Consider the following 25,096-nt stretch of genomic DNA (forward strand, 5'->3'; position numbering starts at 1 on the left):
TCCGGTTTCTAATTTCATAACCAAAACGAATATGCCGGCTTTCCCCCACCAACTACTCTCGTCAAGCAACCCAATACGAATAATCATAGGAACAAACATGTTGTGGACCTATATTTAAAACTTTTCATCATTTTATTGTTCGGTTGGTGCACCATATTGACGGCTCTGTGCGGGATGGCTGAAAATTTTCACTTTTCCGAGTCGTTTTCGAACGATTTTTCAAAACACTATTTTTCCGTTGATAATGAATGTCCTACATATTCCAAAATTTAACACAACATTGGTACAAATATTTTCGACAAAATGCCGAAGAAATTGATTAAATCCATGCAGTACAACAAAAGATATAAGCGTTCAAAATCTTACATCATTTTTCTTCCGAAATTTTGAAAAGGGGCTCCTAAATTGAAAGGTAAATCGTTAGTCACGACAAAAAAATCCAAAACGGAGAAACAACAGAAAATGAACAAAATAAAATAATGAATAAGTTGAAATTTGAAAGCTTTGTAAAAAAATTGATTAAATAGTAACATACAACAGATTGAATGAATGAAACAAACAAATTAGACGAAGGAAATTAGACTAAAATTTAAGAAATAGAAAAGTATTGTAAAAAATAAAAACAAAGCTACACAAAAGTAAACAAGTAGTGGAAATGAATGTAATGGATCCACTGAGTTAGACGTAAAATAATAATAATACGAAATGTTTAAATTGTAAAAATTTGTAACAAAATAAAAAGGAAGAATGAAAACAGAAAAACTAGAAAAATGTTGAAAATATTTCAAAAAAGAAGAAATGATGAAGAAGGACCAAGGAATAAAAAACTGGACAAATTATTTTTTGTAAATGAGATAATTTGGAACTGAATGAATGCAATGTAATAATAGAAGTAGAAATAAATGGAAGCAATTTGCCGGAATAGATTGAAGGAAAAAAATAGAAACAGGTACAAGTGGAAAGAGCCTGAAAACAGACAAATACTGAAATCATAGAAAATAGGTAAAATCAAAATGGTTTTAAAAGGGAAATGTTAGACGAAATGGGAAACACAGGATCATTACGATAAGGAAAAGTAAGAAAAAACTAAAAAAAATAAATGGGTTAAATAATAAATAAAAATCATATAAAGTAAAACTAAAAATTGAAACATGTTCAAATGAAATTGTTGTTTACATGGGCAAAAAAGGAAAGTGCTAAAGGTTATGGAACGCCACAATAAAGAAAAATTAAAGAATATTGAAAAAATGCATTCAAAAAAAAATATAAATTTTAAAACTGATAAATGGAGAACAAAAAAATCGCAACAAAAGAAAAAAATTGAAACGAAAAGTAGAAGAAAATGTTTTTTATGAAATGAAAAACTTAATAATGAAAAATATGAAGAAAAAAAAAGTGGATGGAGACAATACTAAAATAGGTTTATTGAAAAAATAAGAAAAAAATACAAAAATATTCGTTCGGATTGAGTTGATTGGATTTTGTGAAATAAAATTCAATAAATTTAATTAAATCAATTAAACAAACGGATGAAAAAGAAAACAAATAAAACGATAGATAAAACGCATAAACTAAAAAGTACGAAAGGTGAAATAAATCGAAAAAATGGGACAAATATTAAAAAATGGAAGAATCTAAAAAAACAGCACAAATGGAAAAATTATAGAGAGCAAAATATGAAGCAAAATATATAATACAAAATGGAAAACAATAATACATGGAAAACAGAATTTAACCTTTCTGTTTTCCATGTATTCTTGTAATCTGAATGAAATGGGAAAAGAAAAAAAACAAAAAAATGCAGAAAATTATAGTATGAAACAATAGAACAAAAATGGAATAAATTGAAACTCTAGATTATATGAAGAATATAAAATTTCTCCGACAAAATACCAAAAGAATGGAAAAAAATATTTAAATAGAGAAAGTAAGTTAAAGACTAAAAAACTATCGGGTTCTACTATTACTATGAATCATTTTCTTCGTGGTTTTTCTTGCTCTTTCTTGATTAGTAATGTAATTTGCTAATTTGCGTTTCTACTTCGTCTCATCAGAACTCGACACTAACTTAGTGACAGGGCTAAGCTAACGCCGGATTGTCGCCAGTTCTGAAAACATTATTTGTGTTTCTTAGCAAATCCCTAGACCTGCTTGATGTCCCGCAAGAAAAGAAATTCTGATGAGACTGATAAGAATTAATGAAATAGAAATTTGATTTGGCTTAGCAAGCCAATGCAATATGCTATATTCTCTGTCGCTATCACTAAGTTAGTGTCAGATTCTGATGAGACGAAGTCGAAACGAAAATCCCATAACTAATTTAGTTATAGGTTTTGTGCTCTTCACGCGCGGTTTTAAACAATTTTCTCCTTAATGGAGAAATAATAGATTTTGACTAAATTGTAGAAGCATAGCATAATGTTCTTTCTTGATTTGTGAAGTTATTCAGAATTCGTTTCTCTAGTCCTATTTGACCAATTGAGCACTCTAAAAGAAGGTTCCTGAGATTTCATCTTCTTTCTAATAGATTCTTTCGTGATTAATTTAGCGGTTACGACGAATTAAAATAAGTAGAAATAGAAGTCACATATCGTCCTTAAAAGATAAGAAATCCACAACTCCGGGCCCTGGGCAAACACCCCGTCCCCCTCCCTTCTCGGCGGCCCTGGTTTCAAGTATACATCTACAGTCTATATTGTACACCTAATTAAATCCATACATGAATGTAAATAATTCTTGTAATTGTCACTGAAGCGACAGAGTTCTTCAAAAACACTTCCTCAGAGTATTATTGCTTTAATTTCCGCCCTGCATCGACATCTTTCTGCGCGTAGTGCATCATAATTATCTAATTACAATCGTTTCCTTCTCGCCACACATTGCATCTGCCGAGTGCGACATCTCTGCGGGAAGATAATCAAAACTAGAATACAATGGTACTCTGGAATGGCGGTACTCTTCGGGCAGGCCCAGGGAGTAGCCACACGCAGTGTCGCAAGCGGACGGACGTCTGCTTTGATCAGTATCCGTTTCCGCCGATGGACGCCTCGCGTCATGAAAATAGAAGAAAAAATAGGTAGGTAGATAGGAGACGCATTATTAGATCTGTAAACTACATGCCGCCTGCGCGGCAAAGGTGAGGTGTGTAATTTGCTTCAATATCATATTAACCATCGTGGGATGCCACACCGCCACACCGCCGCCGCTAGGAAGATATCGCATGGAGGAGGTGCATTTAATTGGGGATAAATATTGACGTTTTCATCAATGCCGACAAAGACTCCGAAAGTACACGTGTTTGCGGGACAGTTGTCGGGTGGTCCACTTTCGGTTGATTGGATTCTAAATCGATGCTGAACGGCGGAGGTTGGCCACGTTTGGGTTGATTAAAAACTGTTAAACTCTTCCAATAGAAGGCGCACACCCGTTAAATCTTTGTGTAATCGTTGGATTCGAAGGAAGATGGAGATGTGCTCTTGTTACATTGTACTTCGAAACGACACTGTCAAATTATTTAATTCGCATTGCTCAAGTAATATTTTGGATGCCATCTGATATTCAAATCGTTTCACACCAACCACAGAACAAACGTCCTACCCGGAACAAACCTTCCGCGCACACTGGTTCCAGACCTTTCTTTCGCGCACCGCAGCGTAATTAAGGTTTACTTTTGAAATTGAGTTTTAGTTAATTACACGCTCCATTTCCACCCAACAAAACGCCGCGGTCGACCTCTTACTAGCGACCTATCCAGATTGTTAGTTTTTAATATCTACGAGTTAGATGATGAAATTAGTTCCAGAATCACACGCAATTAAATTCGCCACAGATGCTCAATCCGGGGTGGTTCGTCGGTATTTGTGTGTTTCCATCATCGCAACCGGAACGCAAGCGGCCGCCATTTTTTGATCTCTTACTTTTATTTTATTTTCCCAAAAAACCCCGACCAAAACACGCGGGTTTACACCGACACAAAGCGAGGCGCTCTTCCGTTACGGGCTCACCAATGGAAATGGATTTGGATGGTGGTTAAATTTAATTTCCCTCTCCTCATACATTTTCGGGTTTCCCGCGTCGCTCGAGGGTCACGGGAAAAGTTTCGCGCGCTTTTGACACAATCGATTCAAATTGATCTTAATTTCGGAGTCGCAGCTCGGTGCGTTCCAGGTCTAGAGTGTCAACCGTGCTCACCCTTCGTGCAGCACGTAAAGTCGCGGCGTTTTCGACTTTTGCTGGTTGGAAGGCTGGTGTAACTTATCTGGATCTAAATCGAGGTTAGGAAATTATATTCCCATTGTTTTAACTGGTGTTTGCTCGATGGCACCCTAATTACATTACGGCAAACGATTAAATAATGATAGTTTTCCTGTTGTTGACATTCATGTTTGCATTTGTGCTAGTTTTTGTTGCTGCTACTACAATGTAGGCTGACTACACTTCAAATGGGTACAAAACTAAGGACAATCGGCAGGGCTTAATCGTCATCAAAAGCGCGGATAATGACGTGACATGATCTGAGGTAATTATTCGAATGATCATTGCTTCAGACTTACAGTGCTTGAAGCCTAATTAGATTCACTTTGTTTTCATTATCTCTGTGCAACTGTGTCGATCATTTTCATTCATTCATTCATTTATTTTATATTTCAACAACAGGGGAAAATGCAAATACGAAATGTAGCTCATTTCTGCACTGCGCAAGCACAATTCAGTAGATTTGTGTTAACTCCAGAGTGTATGCCTCAGAACTATCGAAGGCGAAGACATGTTTTAGCGAATTATAAACGAAAAACCTGTTTTAATCCACCTAGCGGTGCAATTGTGCCTTTCTCAATCATGAACACGAGAATGTTTGTGTTGTTTATATTCATTAAAAACTTTCAAATGCAAATATTACATTTTATTATTATACATGACATGACAAATATACAAGAAAAGAAATCATTATTCGAGTTCTAAAATTTTGTAAAAGAAAGAAAGAGCCACGGTAATATTGAACTGAAAAAAAGGTGCGAAATCGGCAAAGTCCAAAAAAATCGATTTTTACAAATAAAAAATTTCGTGATGACATAAAATCTCGTCGTTTCATACATTTTAAAGATGTTTGACATCAAAAATACGAATTTGATTTCTGAAATTTCATGGGGTCCCCCCTTTGAAAAAAATTTTGAGCTCCGGCTTATATGGGAATTTCATATGTGACCGGACGGTTCAGTCTATATTTCCGGAACCATACAAGCGATCCGTGCGAAATTTTGTAGACATCTGTGGGGATATTATAGCTATCATTGTGAAAATCGGCCCAACTATTTCCGGGAAACTGATGTGAGTTCATCAATTTTGAAAGATGGCCGCTTTTCCCGGGCACTTCCGGCACCGTCTATGGTGGTCAATATAGTGAACGAAAGTTTGGTTGGCCGTCGGGGACCTAGAACAGCAAATTTAATTTGTTTGAGAGACATTTTAGCGAAATTTTTACCTTTATTGTTTTCATCGGAGAATCGGTTTGAATCAAAATTTGCTAATTGATCGTACGCCACAACCTGTAACTCTGGAACCGAAAGTCGGATCGGGATGAAATTAAATAGCCATTTACAGGGACGCAATACCTTTCATTTGAGACCAAGTTGAATCGGTCTAGCCATCTCCGAGAAACCGATGTGACTGTTATTCTGAATTTAGATACTTCCGCCGGGGCTTCCGGAACCGATGATGGTGGCCAATGTGGCAAAATAGACTTTGAATGGATGTTAGTGACCTAATACTACAAATCGAAGCAGTTGTGGTCATATTTTGGAAAAATTTTCACCTTTATACCTTCATTGCAGAATTTATTAAAATCGACATTTTCTACGTGTTCGTACTCATCACTCTGTAATTCTGGAACCGGAATCCGGATCCATTAGAAATTCAATAGCAGCCTATGGGAACGTTGCACCTTTCATTTGAGACTAAGTTTGTCAAAATTAGTTCAGCCATCTCTGAGAAAAATGAGTAACATTTTTGGTCACATACACACACAGACGCACATACACACACATACATACATACGCACACAGACATTTGCCGAGCTCCGGAACAAGATGTCGGTTGAAAATGAGATTCAATAGCAACCTATGGGAATATTATACCTTTCATTTGAATCTTAGTTTGTAAAAATCGGTTCAGCCATCTCCGAGAAACTGATGTGGATCTTTTGTTAACAAATCCGCACATACACACACATATACATACATACATACATACACACATACGTACACACATACATACACACATACATACACACATACATATACACATACATACATACACACAGATTACACACATACATACATACATACATACATACACACATATATATTGGCGAACTTCATCTTATTTCGTTATACGATGAAGGAAATGCGGGCGTGGTCCAAGGGGAGGGGAGTGATGAAGGAGGGAGGTGTAAGGGCCAGGCGGGGAGGGGGGTGGGGGGTTGTGCGGCGACACAACACTCAACTGCATATTTTGCCTTCCATTTGAGACTTGGTTTGAGAAAATCGGTTCAGTCATCACCGAAGAACCGATGTGACTTTAATTGTGGAATATGCCCGGAATTCCGGACTTCCGGAATCGTCGATAGTGGACAATATATTCAAAGAATGTTTGATTGGCAATCAGTGATCTAGATCTGCGATTAGAAGTAATTTGGTGACCATTTCAATAGTTTTTAGCCTCTGAGGTATTACGATTGTACCGATTTATATGGGAAATTCCAGTGTATCCTTACTAACACCCCTGTAACTCCGGAAGCAAGAATCAGAACCGAATGAAATTCAGCAGCAGTCAATGGTATTACTGTATCTTTCATTTGAAATCAAGTTTGTGAAAATCGGTAGAGAATTCGTTGGGGAATGGGTGTGATATTAGCTTAGGAACTTGGCGGGTTCCCCGGGGGCGTCATGATCCGTCATAGGTGGCCAATGTGGTCAAAACTGCTTTGATTGATCATTAGTGATCCAGACCCGCAAACTAGAGTAATGTTACATAAATTTTAATATGTTTTACATCATTTGAACGTCATGGTGGTACCAGTTTATATGGGAATTTGCTGTGTGACCGCACTCTTCAACCCGTAACGCCGGAACCAGAAGTCGGATCAACTAAAAATTCAATAGCAGCTTATGGGAGCGTTATACCTTTCAGATAAAACTAAGTTTGCGAAAATCGGTTCAGCCATCTCTGAGAAAATTGTGTGAGTTTAAATGACACACACACACATACACACACACATACACACACACATACATACACACACAGACATTTGCCGATCTCGACGAACTGAATCGAATGGTGTATGACACTCGGCCCTCCGGGCCTCGGTTAAAAAGTCGATTTTTACAGTGATTGCATAGCCTTTCTTTATATGAGAAAGGCAAAAAGCATTTGGACAAAGAGTTGATGAAAGGAAATACACACATACATAATTATAAATTTACGTTGTTACGATAACGAGAAAAAAGCAGATAAATTCGATATAAAAGTACATATGAGTTATTCAATATAGTTTGCATTAAGTAATATAAGGAATTTCCTACAATCTAATGTAAAATTTCCAAACTAATATTTTAGCACTGAAAATATTCCATTCATGCTAACAGAATCATTGGGAAGATCTTCATAGCATAACGGTAATAGAAAATGTAAAAAATGAGCAACACATAAAGAACAAAGGATAAAACTTTACTAAGCTATTGACATGGTGGTAAGGATTGTTTCAGAAACACCCGATTGGCATAGGGTAATGAGCCAATTTCGGCCCTATTAGGGCTACCAGAAGAAGAGCTACCAGAATTGTGCTCACAGTAAATAACCATGCGAAGGCTAACAGCTGGTAATGGCTGGTTTCACATCAAACATTACATTGTCGCTAGCCAAATTATATGCGTGGAAGAAAATAAAATCTCTTCAAGCCGCAATCAGTTGAATGGTTTGAAGTAATTAATTACTAATACCTGAAATTGCATTACAATAAATTTTCAAGTTTATGTTTAAGCTTGGCTGCACTGCTGATTCTTTCCTGTGTGCTGGATGCAGAAAAATTGATTTCATTGTGATAGTGTATCTGAAGCAAATATGGTGAAATGTGGAGCCGTAGTATTTCTGAATCACTTATTATAACATTAGATATATTCTAGCGTTTAACAAGTGCTTTTATTGTGAATTAATCATAAATTAAAGATGTAGGGGAACATGGAGACTTTCAGTTAAACCTACATGGAAAAAATGCTCCCAAAATCGTGAATAAAGTGCCATTCATTCTGGAACAATCACGGTTTTACGTTACGAAAACAGGACCATGAACAAAAATCATGTGTTCTACAATTATGTTCAGTTTCCTTCAGTAACGCCCGCAAAACGCTTTATTAGCGGAAATATTTGTTTTTGTTTTGTGAACTTGAGTCACGGTTTCCGCCATGTCATAACAAAACTGATTTTCTTTACGTGAACTAGTTCACAAGTTTATGAACATTGTTCATATAACCAAAGGTTGACTCACGATGTCATTCATAGATTTGGGAACATTAGTTCACAAAATCAAAACATTCTGGATATCGTGAACTATTTCACGAGACTCGGAATTGTGTTCATGAATCCATTAAATCCTCGTGAACTAATTCATGATTCGTAATATATTAGTTAAGGTCCAATATACGTGCTTGTGAAATAGTTCACAAAATCATTATAGTATACTAGCCACGACTAACCATGCGTGTCCGTGAAATAAATCATCAAATTATAAAATGTTATTCATGTATACGTGAAACGGTCATGAATCCTAGCATAATAGTCACGATATACATTTATACATACATACATACATACATTATCTTTATTCTCGTGAAATAGTTCACAAAATCATCAAAATTTAAGTCATGTATTCGTGAACTGTTCCATAATTTCTAATATATATCCGTGTTCGTGAACTAGTTCACAAAATCATGGAATGTTTTTCATAAATTCGTGGAGTGGTTCATGGTATTACAGCCACGACTTACCATTATTGTTGTGAAACAGTTCACGAAATCATCAAATATTATTCATGTATTCGTGAACTATGTTTCCTAGTACAATGGTCACGTCTGATCATTCGTGCTCATCAAATAATTCACAGATACATGAATTACTATTCATGGATTCGTTAATTAGTTTATGATGCCTAGTACAGAATTTACGTTCTATTTCGTGTGCTTGCAATATTTAGAATATACTCCCAATTATTTGCAATGGTAATGAAAATTTTACGTGAACTCTTTCACAAAACGTGGCGTATTATTCGACTCATGGAAACATTTTTGTTCCATGCACTTTTTCATGAAATGTCCAGCTACTAGCGACCAGTAAGAGGTACGAGCTGTACATATAAGAATACCATCTGGACCTCGAACATCGTTATTCATTTAATAAGGTTCAGTGTGATGTTTTGATAGAAAACGAAAACTACTTTGAGCATCATCGTGTATATATCGTATTCGTGATATAGTTCACAGAATGAAACTGCTGATATCATGAGCATGAGTCAAACTCGAAAGTAAGCTCTAGAATAAAATATTACGATAATGTGAACAGAAATTATGAAAACGTGACTCAGATCTTGAAATCATGAACATAAATCACACAACTCGTGACAAAAATGTTAAAAAGAGTAGCTAAGATCCTGAAATCAACAACGTAAATAAACATAAATATCTACGCGACTAAAATATCACGACAACGTCGAAAATTATCACGAAATTTCTGAACATAAATCACATTCGAGTAAAAAATATCAAAAATCGCCACTAAGATCCTAGGATCATGAACCTGAATCACTATACTCAGGACTAAAATATGACGATAACATGAGTAGAAATTACGAAATTTGCGAATGAGATCTTGTAATCATGAACATAAAAATAGCACGTTAACGTGATGAGAAATGACAAAAATCGCGAATAAGCTCCAGAAATCATGAACATCGCTTGAATGTCGACTGTGTATTCCCAAATTATGAACAAAAATCATAACAAAAACTAAACATGTCCAGGGAACAACAATGGTAACCCAATTAATCATTCGAATGTAACGCCATGTATATATTCAGGACAAACTAGTTTTTTTTTGGAAATACAAATAGTTTCATGAATACGAGGTATATTATTCACAATTTCAGGAACAGGATCACGATTTTCGTAAATCGTTCAGTGCACGAAATCGTGATCTTTTCCTAATGAATTTACGAACAGATTTTTTTTTTCGTGTACGTAAATCTCTAAAAAAGTTTTCAATCCTTCAAAACTCTTTGAAATCTATTGTGCAAAATTTATTGTGCGCATTCATGATTTTTCGCATAATTGTTAATTTACTTTTTCAAAAGTTATAAAAGTTTATCTGCGATCGTTTTTTCTGGTTAAGTCTCCCCAACCGCGGGAAGACTTGACCAAGGCGTGGGGTGACTTGACCAAGAGAATTTTGAAATAGGTAAACAAAAAATCATGGCATAAAAACGGTTGTAATCATTTCTTTTTTTTCATATTTTCTTGCTTCTTAGTACCATTAAAAAATACAAAGGGATTGCATTTCACGAATTTTTTTCAATACATTTCCTTTTAAGAATTAACTGCACTGATTACATTTCATGTGCCCACGTCACGTAAACAACTATTTAACTGCAAACTTTGGTGACTTGTACTATTAAGATATAGACTGGTGTTTAAGGTGGGATTTTGTGACGTGATTTACATTCACAGTAAGTACTATAGAATACTATGCTATATTTCACCCTAAGGAGAAAAATTAAACACTAAAATTTTTCACCAGAGATTTTTCACTCGAAACTTTTGAAATTACCTGATGGGATCGAAACAAGTATAAAAATACTTTTTCAAAAAATTTAAGAATCAAATAGAACACGTTATTGAAAATCGTTTAATCTCGCGCTTGGTCAAGTATCCCCATGTTCCCCTATCCGTAAAATGTTTAATATACACTCAGGTTTTTGTGTGGTTTTTACACGGTTTTTTAAATGGTTTGTACGCGAATTTTTCAATTACCGCAATTCGTTAACGTTTTCTTTCTGAAAAATATTGCTTTTGAATGCAAAAAAATTTGAAGACTTTCAAAAAATATAAAAGACGGATGTTGAAGACTCCTTATGACCCACACCTCAAGAATATGGGTTTTTTTTCGAAATGGTTTTGAGGAGTGGGTGTCGAAATTTTGCGCCTTTTTTAAACCCAAGATGGCGACTTCCGGTTTGGCAATAATAACGTCAAAACAATTCCGAAAATACCCACATTGACGTCGAACAATTGTTTCCGAGCGTTTGACCGGAGCAGATTGTATTATTGTCACAGCGGTGTTCGGTGTGTCCAGCACAGAGAGAGTGAAGATCATTCTTTGTTCATTTTGTGTGCCGCCGTTCTGCTGGTGCCGGTAACAAATCGAGTTCATTGTTCTAGCCGGAGCAGAACAATCATCGTTGGGACAGATAAGGTTCACTTTATTTCTTTTTCCTGTGTTTGTCTTCTTTTTTTCTTCTACCTTGTACGTCTTCCGAGAATAAAAAATACATTCCCGTCTACACAACACTCTACCCTCGTGCTTATTAATATGGTAGTCCCCGATTCTCATAATTCTCACATTACAACATGGGTAGTGTATTTTCGGACAGAGCAGAGACCGGTTAACATATTGGAACTTTCTCGGCTGTAAATGAGATCATACGTGCCGGGCAAACAAGATTCGTGTTTTAGGGAATGATCTCGTCCAGATAAACAAGTTTGCTTGCTGTTGGTACTTTATACGAGAATGTAAAGCCTACGTGCCTGCTGTGACCGAAGAAATTGATGGGGTTGTGTCCGAACTGGGTATGATTTTGCAAGAAATTGTATTCCGCAAAAGCCGAGGGGGACAATACTACTTACTCTCTATCAGACTCACCTCGGGTGATCTTCGTGGGGTCTTTTCTTCCCAACTACATTCTCCTTGCAAAAGTTCGTCTACCTGTTCGCCTGTGTGTACCGCTGCAGTAACTGCAAACAGTAAGGTCACACAGCCACTTATTGTGACAATAAGAAGCGGTACGGCAAATGCAGGGGAGAGCGTTAGGATAACTCTTGCAGTAAACATACTGAAAAGTATGTTTATTGTGGGGACTCTCCGCATATTCTCCAATCATGCCCTGCGTACAAGTAGCTCGGGGATGAAGGTAAAGTTTACTTAAGGAACGCTCGAAGCGCTCTTATGCCGAAATGCTAGATAATGTTTCACCATTAGTCATAAAACTCCTAAGCTCTTTTGACTCGTATTGAGCAAAAATCTAACAATCCACAAGAGGGAACATCTTTTGTAAACCCGGGGGAGTCCAGGAAGAGGAAAAATCTTACCTCCACTAGCACTACCTCGTAAGAGTCCAAAGGTGTTCTCCTCTGAGAGTGTATCAACAACATTTATTAAATCCAACAAGAGTGCTGCCCTAAACCCGAAGCAATTTGCTCCCGGACTTGGAAATTTGAGTTCTAACAAGGAGTAGCCGCCGTTTCCAGGGACACCAAAAACCCCAAGTATCCCCGGTTTCAGACACTCCGTCCAGTAATGGACTAATTAAATTTTCAGACATCGTGGATTTAATTTTCGCCACTTTCAATGTTACTTACTCTTAAAAGCCAAAAACACACACAAAGCAGAAAAATAAATTGATTCGTCCCAACACAACCCACACACGTCGCACCGTGCAGTGTTCAACTCAATCCAAAAAAACTACAAGGGGCAGCCCTATGGGGTTGCACGAACTGTAGACGTAGGACTATACTACTTAATGTAAAATATTTATTTTCTTAGTACTTAGTATGTGGGAAAAAACACCCGGACCGGTGAAGAAAAATCAAATTTTAAACAATATAATCACATCTCATGTATAGAACAAGCTTTCTAGTTGCTCTCAAACAGATCCTAAAAGTTCAAACACCCATGGATAACCCCAAGTTTGTAGATGTGTTTCGATGCCGCAGGATTGTAAAATGGTTAATATTACGTCATGAAAATTCAATTCTTCCGTGACAATTTTTTGCCTGCGAAATGCCCTGTGTGTATGCAAAGCTCATGATTTGTTGGGATATTAGCATTGATCGGAAAATACTTTCCAACACTGCGCATTGCATACATACAGTACATTTTGCAGGTCACCAGAAGCTGTTCATTTTACCACCGCCACATGTTCATTTTACCCACTCGCTATAAACATGTCTCATTTTTGGACATGTTTAGAAATCAAGAATCATGTTTGAAAAAATGTGTTTATGACGAAGTATTTTTACCAGATATGTACAAAACATGTCTAACAAGAAACATAAGGTGATTGTAACATCTCATTCACTTATTAGTTAGAAAATAATGACTTTGTTTAACGTGTTCATTTTACCGCCGGTTCCCCTACCTACCAACACATTCGCCCAAAATATTGAACCCAAGCGTACAATGCAAAATGAGTCAACGCTGATGATGATGGGTAGAGCGAAAGAGACAACTAGTGCCACCACGACACTATTAGCGCGTTTCACCAAAATTCCACGCGGCCTTTCCCGATTGAAAGGAACGGCCGCGCTTAGCCCATCTGTCATAATATCGTGATTTTGCATAGCGAAGGGCTGAATGTTTTTTTGTTCCAAAAAACAGCCCTGCGTTATGCAACACTTTGTGCAGGTTGATTATACCAGTTGCAAGTGGGGCCAAATTCACCAAGTTCCGTAAAATTCATTTTAATTTACAGAATTGATAAAATTGCTTAGATGAGCTAAACTAATTAATCAAATCCTGTTTTAAAAACTGTCCTTGCGTTTAAACTAAAATGGGAAGCTTATTACTACCACTACATTACTTAATTTCAAGCGCAAATAGCAAATACATGTGCTAGTTAAACCAAAAATTTACTGGCAACATAACAGCGGCATTTAGGAAGCAGTTGGAGCGGTCGCCAGTTGGACGACACAGCGTAACGTCCCTCCACAGCCAGTGTAACGGACTTCTAACTCAGCTACACTGGCTGTGAAAAACACAGCGCAGTGATCTGCTTCGCCAGCCGTTCAACAGGGAACTAAGCGTGTCTGGCCAAGTCCGTTCTTTAAATAGTCGATGATGACGTCATTCATAGAAGCGTTGCGCGCTAGGTACACCATTCCGTCGTACAGGGCTTGGGAAGCGCTATCTTCTGTGTGTAAATGCGCGATATTTTGACAAGGTTGCATATTATTTAATTTTTTAATGCTATGATATCAAAAATCTTTGGGTTTATCTATTGGAATCTATTCTTAGAAGTATTTCAAGGCGATTTGTGCAAAAAATTTGGAAATTTATTGTGAGATGGCTGAATTATATGCGTTTAAAATTGGACCACTTTTCGTTACATACCATTTTTGTAGAATTTGCAGAGTGCACCCCCATATCGAAAACAAAGACGTAGTCCTACGTCAAAATATATTGCAAATAAAAAACATGCTAGCCCCACACGGTCCAACTGTGTACGAGTCAATGCAATCACCGCCGAAACCCCATGGTAGAGATAGGCGCTATGGGTTTTCGGCAGTGGCGGCATCACCTCGCACACAGTTAAACCCAGGGCCATAGGCGGCCATTTTTCCCTAGCCAACCTTAAAACCTTAAAAACCTTAACAACCCAAACCTTGTAAAAAACCTAAACCATAGACTACTCCTGCTAAACCCACCGTATGCCAAGCGGTAGCGTCTACCGCTTATTGTATCGTGTGGACAATACAGTCAACATGGTGCTCGTTTGGCAAGTGAGCATCGACTGATACAAAAGTTCTCGTTTGGTATGATACGTTTAGATGCTCCCTTTTGACGGCTCTGCCTAAAATAAGCTTGCAAATTTTGTATTTTCCTCGTCGTTTTCTAAAGATTTTTATTCGGAAGTACGGTTTTGTTTTATTAATAGTAGTCGTACATTTTGCGAAATTTTATTCAAAACACGTGCACATATTCCCGACAAGATAGTGCAAATATATTGCGATTTCGTTCGGTTCAACGGAAGTTATTCGCATTTGAAAATTGGAAAAATTTCGCAGCATATTTCTCCACTAAGGAGATTAAAAGCATATTCCGCTTTTTTGCAATCTCAAGAGATATTGAAACTATGGTAAAGCTGAAGAGATAACCTTATATTTGTTTCAGTCTAATTCGGTTTGGGTATTTTGTTGTTCTTAAATTAAAAAAAGTGTATCTTTTGAATAGCCCAGTCCGCTTGCAGAAATAGAAAAATGGCTAAGGCCCAATATAACTACATCAAGTTTGAATGCCAGACAGTGAGTCTGTGAATCTGGAGCTGTTGGTATATATTGTTTGGATATTAGGTACCAATAAAAAATAAAAAAACCATGTGTACTTTTAATCTTTAAATACACACCAAAAAATAATGAAATTTACACGACAAGTAAATCAGTACGAATGTAAACATACAATGCTTGAATCAAAAATCTGATCGAAAGTTAAACTAAAATCAATGCACTCAATTAGAGCCACGAAAAGCATATGATTGTACACTTTCATTTATGTGATACTACGTGTCACTTTCAGTTCAATGAAACTGTAATTTTCTTGTAAAATTATAATAAAATTCGTTGAAGAAAGCACGACAAGTCGTGTGTATTTGTGGTGGAACTTAATTTTACATTTATATTCATGCTCCAAATATGTGCACGCAAATAAATTGAAAATGGCAAAAAAAAATTTTCTGTGTAGGTTCAAATACCATTATCCGTTAAATTCTGACATCGAAATCATTGCACAATATCTACGTTTTCAGCTTTCAAAATACTTTCTGAAATGTGCCGTAGCTATAGTATTGACATGTGCGAAAAGTGTAGAATGACCTGAACCTTCCCAACAGAGCGAATTATCAATTTCCGCAGCAACAATAAACAAAAACAAATCGCTACGAGATTCGCCAAACCACAAACAAGATGAAAATCACTTATCGATCTTTTATTCAATTTCTCGTCACCACTACCACCACCACCACCCCCAACACGATTGACCAATCCGTCCACCAGAACCTATCCGGTCAGGAAATTTGATTACTAGTAAAACAAATGATGGAATTATCCCTTATTACCGGATGGAAGTTGATCTTGTTCATGGCGAAGTTGGTCGGAGCCACGTTTCTCGCACCAATGGAAATTATGGGAATGTGATTGATGGTGTGTACGTAAATCATTGGCACTGGAATCGTTTTTGGTTTTGATCTTGTTACCCATAATCACATGATTGGCTGCATTTGGACGCGAACAGGGTCGAAGTTGGTATTGCAGAATAAAAGAAATAATTACTAGAAGCCTCACGGCAAGGAATCATCAGATGCACTGAACAAGCGCAATACCTTCATATGCGGTGGCAATTGGGTGTACTAAGATCAGTATACCGTGCGAATTAGTCAATGGCTACTATAGTCGGATGAAGACAGCAGATAGCGCTTCAGGTGTCACTGGCAGTTCTTTAGATAATCAAAACCAAGAAACTTTTATTCTCAGGTGATACGATCGTCAAACACGCAAGCCACTTATCCAACGCACACCCAGAAAAATAACAGAAAAAAGACTTTCACTTTTTGGAGCTGTTTAGCGAAATGTGTAGAACCAAGGTTTTATTGTAACCATTTACATTTCACCAGATACCTACAAGATGTCCCAAAAATAGGTATCTGATAACACCTAAATTGCGGAGCGACATACCGTACTATTTTTTGAACAACTTTCAAATGAAGCTATATTATATGTAGCTTTTCTTAGAATAAGATATCAGTGCACTGTTGCCTAAACATCTATATAATGCTTATTTAGCAGAAATATCTATTTTCAGCACAAATGAAAAAAATGTTCTATTCTGTGCAACTATTATCACCTCAGCGACCCTTCTGGGCATGCCAAATTTCACCTCATCGAAAGACAATCTGGTACAAACGCAATGCCTAATATTCCATTTGCGTCGATTCTAACAAGGTATTTCGAACAAGGATGCCAACACTAGATTCGTAAAATGAATCATTCCACTTTTTCAGCAGATCAAAACGAACGTAGACACATGAAATAACCTCATCAGATGTGAAGAGAAGAGCGCCCAGTATTACACTCGCAGGAAAAAATCATGCGAAGGTTAACAACTGTTAATGACTAGTTTCACATCAAACATTGCATTGTCCCGAGTCGAATTTTATATCCAGATGAAAATAAAAGCTCTGCGATCAGCAATCAGTTGAATAACTTGAAATAACTGATTACTTACACCTGAAATTGCATCACAGAATTCTCCACTTGAAATAAAGGTATGTATCAGTGCAATGTTTAATACAGTTGTGGCGGAATAACGAGATATGAGACGGTAATTGTTGGCTCATAGCACATAGTTTTGCCGTTGCGTCCAGCTTCGGATCTACTACTACCTCTACTACCTACTATGTGAATGAGCCGAATTAGCAGGTATTTCAAGAAGGTGATTTTATTTCAATTAAAAGTTGGATTTAGAGGATAGTTCTAAATAAATATATCCTCAAAAAATAAAGAATATAGCATGAGCTTATTTTTTTACACCTGTTCTAGCCAAATAGATGTTGTCATTATCCAATATGCTTGGTTCGAAACTAAACTGCTAAATTGGGTCACAATAGGCTCTACTGCCATATTAGGCACATTACCCTATGTAACATCTGATGGAATGTACAATACATTTTTTGTCATTTCAAATTGGCATTAAAACGTATCTAAAGTTTACATCAGTATTCATTAGAGTTGTTAAAAATAGTCTTCTTCTCGTAATGGTCCAAAGTAGATGTTTAAGAATATGTTTAGTTCTCTTCATATAATATTAAAAAATTCCACTCCAGAATTAAATCAGTTTTAAACTAAGAATGGAAAACTAGAACTAGACAGGGTCATATGAAACGAATCTAAACCAGAATTAGAGTAGAATTTTCTGTCAGCGTTCGAAACAAAGCACGAGAACTTACTAGAGTTATGCTCACTTATCGATCATGCTGTACGACTCGGGTGAGAGCCTCGACTTCTAGCAATCATAATGCAAAAAGGAATCTTCACCTTTTCCTTACGATCATGCTCATATGAAGCTGACCAGTTCTAGCTTTCCTCTCCCTAAAGGCACAAAAACTATGTTAATGAGTTGGGGTTAACGTCAACGTTAAAGTTAACGTTTCGTATTTCACTCAAGGTTTTTACATAATTCCTACTCAGGAAGAGAGGAAAACCTTGGTGCGGTTTTAATAACCTGCTAAGCAAAACTAAACGTACCCTTATTCATCCTACCATTTGAGCTAATGCATTGAATAGAGATAGCAGATACTGATCTAACTAATGTGTTCAAATGGGTGGGATGAATAGAGGAGCTAAGACGATTTAGGGCGCAGTAACCCTACGTCTGCTGTATGCTGAAGAGCGGAACGGGAAAAAATTAAACCCAACTTACTCTAGTTTCCATTCTAAGTTTAAAACTGATTGGCTTTAGAATACCTATTCATCTCAAATTGTTCATATCTTCCATTTTTCAGAGTTTTTTTATTTCGATTACAGAGGTTTTGACCTTAAGGTAATTCGCCTCTTCGGGTTAGAAAAATCACTTATGAAAAATTTCTAACCATATGTGCGGGGTCGGGACTCGAACCCAGGTGCGCTGCGTACAAGGTAATCGATTTACCATCTACGCTACGCCCACCGCTTAGCATTTTTTCAATTGCCAAAAATAATCAACAACATCCATAAAGTAGAACAATGCGACCGTTAAAACATACTCACATACAACATTAAATTTTAACCATATTATTTTTTAGCGAAAAATTAATTTTTTGACTTATCCAAAAGAATATAAAAGTAATTTTTGTAGTTTTTCTATTGCATCATTTAATTCAACATACCGGAATTACTTTCAATCATCTAATTTGAACTGATGATTTTTTAACAATGTCTGTTATTAGTCTATTTCATGCTCAAATTTGTGGCAGATTGTATAAATTGCAGCTTGTTTGCATAGTTACGATGCCTAAATTAAATATTTTTTAACCAGTCTGTTGAACATGAATTTAGCTCGGTGTCAAGGTCAAAAATGAACTCAATGTATTAAGTGCACATCATGTGATTCCTAAAACTTGATTAATGCAAACAATTCAAATTCGTTCTATTTTTTCAACGAACAATGGAGTCATTTAATAATAATAGTTTCCATTTTTTCTCAGCCTGTAATGATTACCCAGTCAGCGCATATTTAGTGAGGAGTGCGTCTAGTACCTCCAAATCAGCAGCCAGCACCGCTGGCGGAAAAGCTTTCGAATACACATCCAAAATCCGCACTAGGAGCTAAAAAGAACATCCAGCCGTCATAGAGCGAAGATGACATAGACCTATACGATAAAAAAATTGGCTGATCAAATGACCCCAAAGCGTTTAATTACCAATACAGTAGATGATTACTGCCGGTACAAAAAACTTTGTACACAGCAAGGAAACGGGTGCAAGTTTTATACAGTTTAACAATGCACGAGTTAATGCTACCACTGCCGAAAATCCATAGTAGACGCTATGAATTTTCGGCAGTGGAGGATTTATTTCGCGCACAGTTAAACCGTATAAAACTTACACCCGTTTAATTGCTGTGTGCAAAGTAGGGCGACGTGTGTGAGTTGCGTTTTGATAAATTAATTTATTTTTCTGCTCGTGTGTGCATTAGGTTGATACGGGTGAAATTTTCATAGCAAAATATTGTCGCTTTGAAGATACGTAGGGTAATGAGCCTATTAACACACACACAGTTTTCACATTTTGAATATGCGTGATGCGTTTTTATCACTAAGGCATCTGACAACATGCTTCTGTAGGTATTTCTAAAGCACGGGTGGACTGAACTGGATTTGCGACTACCGAAATTATGTTTGAGAAGTTTTAGTTTGTTTCAAAAAGCGAAGCTAATCTATAGCGATTCGTGGTATTCAACCCAAAAGTAGTGCCACCTGACGAAGATAAGGTACTGATTGGATTTATTTTTTATCACGGGTTTGGAAGCATTAGTATTTTATATCAATCAAATTTCTTAGGGTATATCCAGAAGCGTGGTGTTTAATATAAAAGTTTAAAAGTGGCGCTGAAACGGAAACAATCACATCCCCGGTAGAGAGTTTGATTTATTATTACGAATAGTTTAGTTTCGAACTTTAGAACTGCTGTATGCTGCCGTTCTCTTTGTTACTTCATCATTCGAAACATGTTTAGAACTATGTTTTAAATTTTTATAAAGAGTATATAGCCTGGAATGGTTCAGTTTTAAATTCATGACAGTTGTATAACATAAAACTGAATAGTTTAAAACTATAACTTACTCTCCCCAGCTGCAGCTTGGGCGAGTGTTCTTTCAAGTTTAGAATTCATGCCACGCCATGTCTTAATCGTGATGATAGATTATTTTTCACAAAATTTCTAATTATCAGCGACATGACGTAAAATATTTTCACTGAAGACTATATAGTCTCCAACCCTAAAATGAGTCGATGGTTTCGATAGATTAAAAAACATTCGCGAACAATATTGCACGTTGCTACATTTTCAATATTACCGTGGTCGTGTCCTGTACACAATCCTTTAATTTTTTCTACTACTTGTCAATCCAAATTTCTCTGATTTCACACCGAGATTACGGATCCACCATCTTTAAAATCACACAAATTCAAAAGAATCAAGAAAGTGTGCATGAGTTACAAAATAACAAGATAATAACTTGTATCTTTTTTGAAAGAAAGAAATTTATCTTCAACACAAAAACTGCCAATAAAGGGTATATATTTTACCGCCAAACTTCTGGTATTGGTGAATTTTTTTTTAAAAATAGGATGAACATACGCCGTGTGCCCATTTTTTGTTGTAAATAACAGTACAATTAAAGTAGGTACAGTCCTTGCAAATATGGTCCTGAAGAAAATGTTCATAGTTTTAAAATGCTTGCATATTCCAGAACACTAAACGCTATGATATTTTTTCCGAATTTGAAAAAAAAATCAAACCCTAACAACTTAGGGTGATGAGCCCATTTGCGCCATGTTTCTATTATCACCGTACCCATTTGAAGCCGTTGGTTAGAGCAGTGTCTGCCGTCTTTGTTCAACGAATTGAGTCAAATGGTAGCGCAACAATAGGAGCACTTGATTCGAGTTTTCGTTGCGCTCAAACACGAGAATTTTACTGTTTTCAGCGCATTTGTGTTATTATATTGGTTCTTAACAACGAAGAAAAGCTGTTGATGTCAATTTTTACACATTTCATTGGTTGCAGGGCGACAAATTAACGAATTAGGGAGGCACCTTGCTTAGCATGGTGAAAATAGACACTACCCTTGGAGATTCGGATGATAATTTACGACACAAATTAGAAAGAAAAAACTTAAGTGTATTCTACTTCATTGCGGTTATGTCTCTGACATTACCCACCCATCTTTTTCTGGACGAAACTTTACGAAGCATAAAGTTTTTTTGGACAAGACCCGCATTGAAATGTTCGGATTCCATTTGAGTTTCCGTAGTTTGTGAGCCCCTTCTTTTTGTTAAAACAACAGTGTTCTAATTTTACCAAAATCAAACATTAAACTTTTTAATCATTCTAGATAGAGCCATACGACCTTTAGTGAAGTTGTTGAACGATAAGTTCTAGAAAAGTTTGCTGAAGACGTGTAAACTCTATCTGGCATACTTTTCATTTTACAACAAATTTAAAATCCAAGGTTAGGGTGTTTCTTAAAAAACTGTTTTATTCAAAAAAAATCGGTATTGAAGTTGTAAGCGCGGCGAACTCTAACTCCTAACCGAGGGAACGTGATTTGACAAATCTGATTCTTACTTGCAATTAAAAGGAACGATTTATTGTAACGACACTCTATTTCTTACAGCGATGTAGGTATAATAAGATGTGATCACTTCAATCTTTTATTTCAACTAACTGTATACTGGTTTGCATATAGCTATATATGTGAATTCAGAGCAAAGGGAATCAGCAAAAGGCCTATCCGAACTGTACTTCGATCACTAGCCGAAGGCTAGTGATAAGGAAAGTAATATTACTGATAGCATTCGTATAGGTGAAAATGAGAAGGATAATTAATTAATATGATTTCATGATGCTTAAGCCTAGGGTTGCTCCAACATATGCCGGCCCCTGTTGAAAGGTCGAACCTTTCAACCTATCTGATGCTATCGATGATGCAGACGAGTATGATGCTCCTGTGAGGATTGGCATATGACGGCTAGACGAATCGCCAATAGTTCAAATGTTGTCGTCGTCGTTCTCGTTGCTTGCAGTGACGTCAACGGAATTCTGCAGGGTACTTTTCAGCAGCTACGTTCGTTGTTTTCGGATAGTTGAATATGTCGTAGGGTCATCCTTCAGGACTTCGGTCGTCGCATCCACAGCATTCGCGGGTCATCTTGAGCCATCGGGTTGGGCGTACTCGTGGTTGGGGGTTGGAGTAGCCATCGCAATGCACAGCACATGCCGGAGGACGAAAATTCTTTGAATTTTTTGCGAGATCATTAAATAACAATACTTACAGGGATCGGAGGCCCTCAGGCCCCCGATCGTTGCGCAGATCGTAATTCTGCGATGCGACCTCCTACTGCAGATCTGGGATGCGGCTGTCCGCCTCAATCGTATCGGTTGTGGGTTCGCGCACAGGAAGAATACAGATCTTATTAATAGCGCGCCGGTACTCTCCATCCGCCGTTCGAACATCTACTACCCGGATGTTGTTGTCCTGGCCGTGGAAGATGTTGGTAACTCTGCCGTATCGCCATTTAAGCGGTGGGAGGTTTTCCTCTTTCAAAAGCACCATAGTGCCAATAACGATATTGTCTCGCATTCGCGTCCATTTCGTACGTGGCTGTAGTCCGGACAAATAGTCGATCGTCCACCGTTTCCAGACACGCCGTAGAAGTTCTTGATTCTCTTGCCAACGATCCAGCCGATTTCGAGGGTTTTCAGAGAGATCGAGTTCGGGAAAGCACGTAAGGGAACGATGCACAAGGAAGTGGCCCGGTGTTAAGACTTCCAAGTCGTTAGGATCGGCTGACAGCGGTGTAAGGGGTCTTGAATTCAGACAGGCTTCTATGCGGGCAAGCAGTGTTACGAATTCGTCCTGAGATAGCACGGAGTTTCCCATCGTTCGACGGAGATGATGTTTCAGCGATTTCACCGCCGCTTCCCACAGACCTCCGAAATGCGGGCTGCGGGGTGGGATGAACTTAAAGGTGATGCCATCTTCGGCACAGCGGTTAATGACTGCGCCCTGGTGCTGCTGTGAGTAAAACTGTCTCGAAAGGTCAGCCAACTCCCTTACCGTTCCTTTGAAGTTCTTGGCGTTATCACATTCGATGAGATTTGGTTTCCCTCTACGAGCAATAAACCGATGCAGCGCCGCTATGAATGCTGCAGTGGAGAGATCGTAGACAAGCTCTATATGGGTTGCCTTAGTGACAAGGCACACGAAAATTGCCACAAATGACTTGATGGGCGATCCCTTTTTGATTTTACGATACTGGAACGGGCCACAAAGATCTACCCCAGTGCTGAGAAAGGGTAGTGTTGGAGTAACGCTCTCTGGCGGCAAGTCTCCCATAAGTTGCTCAAGATTGTGGGGTCGGCAACGAAAGCAGTTTATGCAGGAATACACCACCTGACGTGCCAAATCGCGGATGCGAAGTGGCCAAAACTTTTCTCGGACGCATGCTACGAGAAGCTGAGGTCCGGCGTAGAGATGGCTTTGGTGATAGTGTATCATGATAGCCTTAGTTAACGGATGTCGTGCTGACAGGATCATTGGATGTTTCCTATTCTCGGAAATAGCTGCATGTCTTAGCCGACCACGAACACGCAGAACTCCATCAACCAGTATTGTGGCATGGGTTTTTAAATCGGAGTTTGGTCCCACCTGGCCGTTGGTTTTCACTGCGATAATATCTTTAGAAAAGGCTTCAAACTGTGCTAATCGAACCAATGTTTTTACGGCTTCGTCTAATTCAACTGTACGTAGGAACCCATATTTCCGATTATTGCGATTTTTAGGTTTGGCGTTATGATGGAAACGACGAACAAGCGCCACGAGGCGAATAAGAGCCAAAAACGACGATCGCAGTGAAAATATTTCATTTGGTGGCGGCACCTGAACAGCGAGCGATACTGGTCTTTCTTCTAGTATATCCTTTGGCAAGTTAACAGATGTTTATGGAATTAGGGTGGGCCAAAAGCGGGATGGTTGATCAAGCCATGGTGCACCATTCCACCAGGTTTTCAATTCCTTGAGCTGATCGGGATATACTCCGCGAGAAATGATATCTGCCGGGTTTTCTATGCCAGGAACTTGTGCCCAGATGCTACCAGCAGTGAGATGCTGCACCTCCGACACTCGATTGGCTATAAAAGTTTTCCATCGTGATGGACAAGAACTGAGCCAATGAAGGGTAATAATTGAGTCAGTCCAAAAAAATGATTTGACGTTGAGTGCAGTGCTAGTTTGGACCTTGTGATAGAGGTGGCTTAAAAGAAGCGCGGCCGAAAGCTCCAACCTTGGAATGCAGACACGCTTTTGCTTTTTCGAATCTTCCAGAGGCGCGACCTTTGATTTGGCGGCCATTAGGCGCATGGAGATAGTCCCGTTTCTGGAAACTGTTCGTATATAAAGGCAGGCACCATATGCCTTCTCGGATGCGTCACAAAATCCATGGAATTCGATGAGTACTGGAACACTGGCGGCGGATGCCCATCGAGGTATAACTAGCGAATCAAGGTCTTCTAAGCTGCTACGAAAATTGCGCCATTACTGCTGCTGAGTGTCATCTAACGGTTCGTCCCAATTTTTCGAAGTTTTCCAAAGTGATTGGATGAAGATTTTGGCTAAGACTACGACCGGACCGATCAGTCCGAGTGGATCGTAGAGCCGGGCGGTGTCCGATAGAATGATTCGTCGAGTTATTGGACCCTCCTCGGTCCAATCAGGAACGGAATAACGGAACATGTCATCGGATGGATGC

At 37.9% G+C, this 25,096-nt stretch overlaps 1 protein-coding gene across 1 annotated transcript; it reads right to left on the reverse strand.

The window, feature by feature from the left end:
• Positions 1-22,683: 22,683 nt before the first annotated feature.
• LOC131679586 (uncharacterized) lies at positions 22,684-23,886 on the reverse strand. The gene has a single exon (XM_058960326.1). The coding sequence runs from the start codon at positions 23,884-23,886 to the stop codon at positions 22,684-22,686; it is 1,203 nt and encodes a 400-aa protein (XP_058816309.1).
• Between the last annotated feature and the right edge of the window lie 1,210 nt (positions 23,887-25,096).

The sequence above is a fragment of the Topomyia yanbarensis genome, chromosome 2 (assembly GCF_030247195.1).
Source record: "Topomyia yanbarensis strain Yona2022 chromosome 2, ASM3024719v1, whole genome shotgun sequence".
Lineage (NCBI taxonomy): Eukaryota > Metazoa > Arthropoda > Insecta > Diptera > Culicidae > Topomyia > Topomyia yanbarensis.